Source organism: Ursus maritimus, unplaced genomic scaffold (genome assembly GCF_017311325.1).
Source record: "Ursus maritimus isolate PB19 unplaced genomic scaffold, ASM1731132v1 scaffold_8, whole genome shotgun sequence".
Classification (NCBI taxonomy): Eukaryota; Metazoa; Chordata; class Mammalia; order Carnivora; family Ursidae; genus Ursus; species Ursus maritimus.
In genome coordinates, this window is record NW_024426996.1 from 79,869,511 (window position 1) to 79,877,263 (window position 7,753).

A 7,753-nucleotide genomic window follows, 5' to 3' on the forward strand; every position below is an offset into this window, starting at 1 on the left:
AGACCGGATGCCACGCCAGCCCCGCACCACCGCACAGCTGGACTCAGCAGCCACGGGACACAGCTGGCACCTTCCAAGCAGCCCACGGCCATGAATGACAGCTGCACCCCTGACCACACAGCCAGGGGTGCCGCTGCTGGACATCACAGCCAGGGACACCGCCACTGCTACCAGAGTCTGTGGCCACGGGGCACTGCTGTCCCATCAGTGGCTCTGCAGCCACAGCACCTGCCACCAGACACCCCACCTGCCATTTACCACCTGGTGAACTTGAACCATCATGTGACTTTCTCGTCTTAGTTTCCTCTTCTTGCCTCATTACGATGATGGACCCCCCCCCCATGTAAGACCATGTGTGTGGGGGTCTCTGAAAATGACCCTGGGTCACAAACACAGGGATGATGGGGACCTGGGACGGCTGCCTCATCTTGGGCTTCCAGGTGCTCAGTGCGGCTGGGGAAAAACACGTACCACCTGCCCAAGGCAAACACTGTGCCCCGCGTCCCCCCACCCCACTCACTCACTCACATTTCACGGCACCCCTCAGCTGGGGGGCTGCAGGACGGAGGTCCGGCCAGTGGAGAGTGGGCAGAAGGGATGAGCGCCACTCCCAGGCCCAGCCGAGGGCGCCCAGCACCAGCCCCCACATACGTCGCACAGTCTGCGTCGTGCGCCCCGCACACTCACGGCTGAAGCTAACCCTCCACGCGGCTACGCGGCTGTATCTGGAGGTGGGGTCTTTAAGGAGGCGCGCAAGGCTAAGTGAGGTCACGAGGGTGGGTCCTGACCCCACAGGACTTCGGCCTTACACGCAGAGGGGAGACACGGCCACCTCTCCTCTCTTGGGGCACACACAGACAAGGGCCCTGTGAGGACATGGCGGGAAGGCGGCCGTCTGCGGTCTCGAAGGAAGAGTCACCAGAAACCAGCGTGGCTTCAGCCTCCGGAATAGTGAGAAAATAAATTTCTGTTGTCTCCTCCCCAGCGGGACAGCCCAACAGAGAATGGGGTGATCATGTGAAAAGATGGTGGCAGTGACACCCCCGCAGCCACACCCCTGGAAATGAGGCCCTATACCCCATCCCACTGAGACCGAGTCCGCCTCTCCACCTGGAATCTGGCCGGCTTTGACAGAGGAAGCATAAGAGAAACGCTCACGGCCACTCTGGGAGCCCGGCCTCCGCCACATGAACAAGCCTAGGCTAACCCGATAGATGAGGAACCACACGTGGCCTAGTCACCGTGTGGCCCCAGCCAACAGCCAGCTGGCCCCCAGGAGCAGAAGAAAGACCCACCGATGCCCCCAGCTATGGGAAGGAGCCAGCCCAGCCCAGAAGAACCAGCCAGCTGAGCCCAGGGAAAGGTGCCAACCCACAGAATGGTGAGCTCCGTACGCGGCTGTTGGGTCTGGGGGTCAGTCGTGACACAGACAGAGCGTTCTGATAGAGTGACGGGGGTGGACTCCAAGCCTCGTGGGACATGGGAAGTTCCAGATACAAGGAGGTTGGATCCCTGGGTCACCACCGGGAAGGGCACCAGCCACCTCCCAGCTGGACAAGAAGTCTCACAGACACGGGGCGCCTGGGTGGCTCAGTCGTTAAGCGTCTGCCCAGGGCGTGATCCCAGCGTTCTGGCATCGAGCCCCACGTCAGGCTCCTCCGCTGGAAGCCTGCTTCTTCCTCTCCCACTCCCCCTGCTCGTGTTCCCTCTCTCGCTGTCAAATAAATAAATAAAATCTTAAAAAAAAAAAAGTCTCACAGATAGCAAGCAGGGTGGGGGAAGGGAGGGCGCCCACGCCGGCACCCATCACGGTGACCCCACGGCATGTAGGAAAGAAGGGGGTCGGAAAAGCCACCAGAGGGAAAAGGTATTGACGAGAGATGGCTGGTGGAGAGCAGACTCAGAGCAGACTCTCCACCAGCTATAGCAGCACTGCAGGCTGGAGGCCGTGGAGAACCTTCTAGCAGCTGACAGAGGGGAAAGAGGCTGGCATGTGATGGGGGAAGGCCATCAGCAGCCCTGCGGCCCACTGCGAACGTCAGACACATCAACTCACAGAAGCACAGCTTCTGTAACCGGCTCAAGAAACAGACTTCTCCTCGAGCCGGCCACCATGAACACACGGAACCAGCAGTAAAATGTCCTGTAAAGGGAACACGGGGCCCAGTGCATTTGAGAGAGGATTCTACCAAACTTGCAAAGACAGATCATGCCAGCTTTATACCAAGTCCTCCAGGGAATAATAAAGAAGGGATACTCTCGAACGCATTCTGAGAGTCATTCAAAGAGTGTAAGAAAGGCCAATCTCACTCACAAACAGAATGTAAAACCCCACACAAAACACAGATCCTAAAACACTTGTAAAAAGTTAAGAGGGCGTGTGTCAGCCAGGGGCCGGACGTGCCGGCGCCGTATCCGCACAATTCGGAGACATGGTCTTGGAGGGAGCCACCAGGGCTAAGTCAGGGGCCTGGGCGGGACAGGAGGAGGGGTTACCACCTCTAGGCCCCAGGAGGAGAGGGTCATTCCCATGTTGGGAGGAGCAGTGGCCTTCCGTGAAGGGACCGGGCGCACAGCACTTCCTCGACGGGCCGTGACCAGCAGAAGCTGATGGGCTCAGCGTGCTGGAGACCAGAGTCCAAGACCGAGAGGCCGGCGGGTCCGGTTCCTCCCGAGGCCCAGCGAGAACGTGCTCCCGGCCTCTGCCCTTGGCCTGCCGATGGCCACCATCCCTGGTGGCACTTCCGGGGGCGTGTCTGTGTCCACACTTCCCTCCTTCTAGGGACACAGCCCTACTGCATCAGGGCCGCGGCCTCATCTCGATGTGGTCTCCTCCGCAACGGCCCTCCCTCCTCAGAAGACCACGTTCTGAGGTCATGGGGGCTGGGACTTCAACATTGGAATTTTAGGAGGACACAGTTCAGCCTATAACAGACAGGTGGCCCCAAACGGAGGGAGCCGGGGAAATCAATGTCCAATGTCAGTCTCCTCCCTCCTCTGACCTGCTCCGGGCTCCCCAGTGTCCTCAAAAACCCAGCGGCCCAGGAGCCAGGTGGCGGTGGAGATCAGCATCCGGGGCGGAGCTCAAGGCGGAGAGCGCGGGGACGCGGTGTCATGTGGAGGGCCAGCTGAAGAGGCCGGGCTCACGCCGACAGCGACAGCGCGGCTCGCCGCAGGCAGTGCTGGCCGGCCCGCGCACTAGACCCTCTCAGCGGAGCCGCCTTTTTAACAGACTCGCACGCAGCACCCCCAGGGAGGAGAGTCAGGGGGTGATGGGCGCGGGGGCCGAGCCCGGGCCGCTGGAGGCCCCACGTTCCCGAGCAGCAGCTGCTCCGTCCCTGCGCTCCTTTGGCCACGGCACCAGCCTCGGTGGCCTGGGCTCGGACCAGCGTGGTGGGGCTCCAGCAGAGCGTTTGGGCCTGCCTGAGGGCTCCAAGTCCCACCATAGGGAGAGGGGCCCAGCACACCTGCCTGGGCCTTCCCAGGACCGGGCGCCGTCCTCTACGAGGGGGACCCGCCACCCAGAGCCTCATGCAGGAGCCCGTAGGGGAGGCGGTGCCGGTGCTCTTCCTCTCTCCGTAGGGGAACAGATGCAGCGGCGAGCCCGTGGCAGCAGGCGGCTGAGTGCGGGACTCCCCATCGCTCCAGCTGCATCGGTCCAGCTTCGGGATGTGGTCCAGAGTGAGACAGGCCAAGAGCCAAGGCAGCCGGCAAAGCCCATGGCCTCTGTGCCGATGGAGAGAATGACCAGAGAGAAGGACCCCACTACACTGGCCTCGCAGGACGGCGTCCACGAGTGGCCTGAGCTCCACTGGGTGAAGGGGGGAGGGGCAGTATGAGAGAGAACATTCTAGAAGCAGTGGGAACAGCATGAGCAAGGGCAGAGGGAGGCCAGAGTGGCCACAGCACAGACTGGGGGGCAAGGCGGGGTGGGCTGGAGGTAGGTGGGGTCCAACCCCAGGGATTGGGGGAGGCTCCAAGGTGGGAGGGGCAGTGACCTAGAGAAAGTCCTGACCTGTCACCTCAGAGAGAGGCAGGAAGACCTGGTCTGAGGTGTGGGCTGTGGAGGTGACAGGAGAGGAGGCAGCTTTGGGGGTCCGGGAGGAGCAGGAGAGGTGGGTGGAGACTATGCGGAGGACCCCCACCCTCTGGGCAGCTCTGGGAGGAGGGTCCCCTTCCCAGAGCAGGATGGGTGGGTGTGGGTCTGGATGGACCCAGTGTGGGGCCATCTCGGGCCTCTCTGAGACCAGGGCTCCCGGTTCCCCGAGGCACCGCTGCTGGGCACGGGGTGCTGTCGACAGCACCTCTCTGCCCACCCCCGCACCCCCAGGCCTCTCTTCCGGGCCACACGGGTCATCGCATGTCCACCCTGCTGAAGCCCAATCAGGGACCCCTGGGGCACACCCAGTAACTCACTGCAGACCGCAGCAACCCCCCATCCTTGCCTTCTCCGGTCTCCAGCCACCCTTCCTCAGATAAGCCACACCCCGCTGCCTCAGGCCCTTTGCAGCTGCCACTCCCTCTGCCGGGAATCCTGGGCACTTCCAGGCACCACTGATTCCCTCCCCCAGGCGTCCTGGCCAGCTGGCTGGGCAGCAACATGGCTCCGAGAGATAGATTCCAGTAGCGGCCCACTGCCCTCCACGCCCCTGACATCTGGGCCTGCTGGTTTCTTCGACAGGGCATCTCTGGCCTTCCTCCTAGGAAATAGCCCCCCTAATAGTCCCCTCCTAAGGGACTGCAGCAGTCAGGGCGCTTTCTCGAAGCAAAATGAGGGCCAGTAGGTATCTCCACGTAACCTGTCTAAAGTCTTCATGTTCACTGCACTGCTTGACTCGGACCCTGCCCTGGGACAACCAGGATGTCTGGGCTTCAGCCCCAGCTGCCTGCAGGTGGCCCGAGGTGGGTAGGCTAGAGACAGCTGGGGTTCTGGAGAGGGTCCACTAAGTGCCCTGTCCTGATCCCCAGGGCCTTGAGGCCAGACCCTCCCCTGGGGCTGCAGGCTCCCTTCTTCTCTGAGAAAGGGAAGATGGGCAGCTGGCCCCGGGACCCCTGGCCCCAAGCCATACCCCCTACAAATGTGGGCCTGGGTCCTGGCCCGGGGAAGGCTGGGGGGAGGTATGCAGAGGCGTGGGCAGTGTGGGCTGGGTTCCTGGAAGCATCTTTATTGTTACGAGTCTGGGAACGGTGCAGAGGCAGGATGCCCAACCCAGAGGTGGGGGCTGTCTCAGGAGGGATCCACCGGCCGCTTAGGGGGCCATATCCGGTCTTTGATCCAGTCCACGTACTTGGCCACCCGGGTGTAGACACCGGGTTTATTAAGCCTCCCACAGCCATCGCCCCAGCTGATGATGCCATACAGGTAGGCCACGCCATTCTTCTCACAGGCCAGGGGCCCGCCCGAGTCCCCCTGCGGCAGGGCTGCTGGTCAGAGCCAGGCACTGGCTCAGCTCCTCAGCAGCCGGGAAACACCCCACCACCCACTCCTGCTCCGCCTCCCTCACCCCAACCCCGAAAATGTCCCCGAAGAGTCTCAGGTGTCCCCTTTGGTGAGGACTCCCCAGGAGCTCCCAACACAGACTTCCTGACACCCTGGGGGGACCGATGACAAAGGTATTTCGAAGTAAAGGCTCTATCCCACCTTCCCCCGGCCTCCTAGACACGAATTCCTCTCATTCCAGGGCTGCTGTGACAGCGTCTGACCGGTCATTGCAGTTCCCAAAGCTTTCCCATAGACTCCTCTCAGCTCTGTGACCAGGGACGTGCTCCCCAACCTGGCTCCCTACCACCCACCACCCACCAGCACACACCCTTTGTGGACCAGGTGGTCCCTGTGTTCTGGGCTAATCTTCCCACTTGAAATGCCCTCCTAGCCCCCTAGCAGACTCCTATTCATGCCTCAAAACAAGTACAAATGCCCCCTCGTCCAGAAAGCCAGCCTTGACTTCCCCCAAAGGTGCTTATTATGTTCCTGTGGTCCAGTGTCAAACCCCCTTGCCACTTCTGAGTTGTGTGACCTGGGAAGAGTGATAGGACCGCTCCGGGCCTCAGTTTCCCCACCTATAAAATGGGAAGTAAAGCAGCCCCTCCATCTCGGGGTTGACTTGCAGCCTAAAGATGGTGCTTGCGGAGCCCCTGATAAATGCTAGCTCTTGGGACTGGCTGATCGACTGAGCCCACTTGGACGAACTCTAGCTGTAAAGGGCTTTGGCCTTTGGTGTCACGTGGACAGCCCTACCCTCGGCTGGACATGTCCGGGCTTTGAGACCCCACCCCTCCCTGGGCCTCGGTCTCCCCATCATGTGAGAGGGGCTCCTCTCCCCTGCTGGGAGGGCTTTGCAGCAGTGGCCAGGACGGCCTCCGGAAGAGGTGGGTCCCCATCCCGGGGGCAGCTCTCTGTCCTGGCTCCCCGCAGGCTCTGTGGGTCACGGTCTCTCTCAGCTCTGAGCTCCCCCTGCGGGGGACGGGGGGCAGGCAGTCTTGCGATTTGGGGCTCGGCCCTGGCTCACCTGGCAGGCATCGGACTTGCAGTCGAAGTAGCCGGCACACAGCATGTTGGGGCTGATGTCGGCCCCATACACCTCTGGGCTGCTGCACTTGTGGTCTGCGACCAGGGGGATCAGCGCCTCCCGCAGGGAGCTGGAGTAGCCACTCACATCTGCGGACGGGGTGCGCTCAGGCTGGGCGCGGCTCCCTGGGGCTGGCCCCGGCTCCCCTGGACACGGTGCCCCCTCCCCCACTCACTCTCGTCCTGGTGGCCCCAGCCCGCAATCTGGCACTTGTGTCCAGCGGGGAAGGGGCTGCTGGGCTCAGGCAGGCAGATAGGCTGGACGAACTGGGAGCGGACGGCACAGCGGTCCCCCTTCTTCTTCAGCCGGATCAAGACTGGCCAAGAGAGAGACCAGAGATCAGCCCAGGCCATGGGGGTCCATGCAGGGGCAGAGGGGCTGTGGCCTGGGAGACCCGGGTTGGAGCAGGAGAGCTGGCCCAGGGCTCGGCAAGGCTGGCCAGCCAGGTCTTCCTCCCGCCAGGCCAAGGCCACTCTGCCTTACCAGGTTCCCTGGCTGCCCTCCCCTCCGCCTTGCCCTTCCCCCTCTGTCTCTCCTTTCCTGCCCCTTCCCTCCCTTCCCCTCTTCCCCTCTCCCCAGGTCGGCCTGATGCCTACCCCTGCCTCTCTCCTGGCTCTGGCCTGGGGTGTGCAAAGCGCACACACATCCCTGGCCCTGTTGTATCCCAACATGTCCCAAGCCTTACCCAGGTCATGGTCACTGGGGTTGAACACTGAGTACATGGGGTACGGGATGTATTTCTCGATGCCAAACGTCTGTGTTACGTCCGTTGTTTGGTTGAAGAAGTGTTGGCCCAGGACCACTAAGACACTTTCCCTGCGGGGGCTGTGCAGGGCTGCTGGTGGCAGCACGACCCAGGCCCTCCCCTTGGGCCCCGCCCTTCCCCCACAAGCCCCTCCCATCGGGTCCCTCCCACAGGTCCCTCCCCTCCCCACAGGTCCCTCCCCTCCCCTCAGGCCCCGCCCCGAGCCCCCCGCCGCAGATCCCCTCCCCTCAGGCTCTCCCCTCTGGCCCCGCCTCCTCATGCTCTGCCCCACCACCCGCTGCGGCTCAAGCATTCTGGAGATAGCCGCAGAAACAGGCAGGTCCCCGGGATCCCTGCGGAGAGGCCTGGGTGAGGCGGGGGGAGTGGTGGGCTATGGCCACACACACACACACACACACACACACACACACACACACAC

At 62.6% G+C, this 7,753-nt stretch overlaps 1 protein-coding gene across 1 annotated transcript in view; it reads right to left on the minus strand.

The window, feature by feature from the left end:
* Window positions 1–5,168: 5,168 nt before the first annotated feature.
* Window positions 5,169–7,753, minus strand: part of HGFAC (HGF activator) — an 8,653-nt gene continuing 6,068 nt past the window's right edge. Inside the window, exons 11-14 of the mRNA XM_040624930.1 lie at window positions 7,255–7,394; window positions 6,745–6,885; window positions 6,510–6,658; window positions 5,169–5,410 (exon numbers count right to left, since the gene is read on the minus strand). Coding sequence (XP_040480864.1) covers window positions 5,228–5,410; window positions 6,510–6,658; window positions 6,745–6,885; window positions 7,255–7,394 — 613 coding nt within the window. The 3' untranslated portion in view covers window positions 5,169–5,227. The remainder of the gene's footprint in view (window positions 5,411–6,509; window positions 6,659–6,744; window positions 6,886–7,254; window positions 7,395–7,753) is intronic.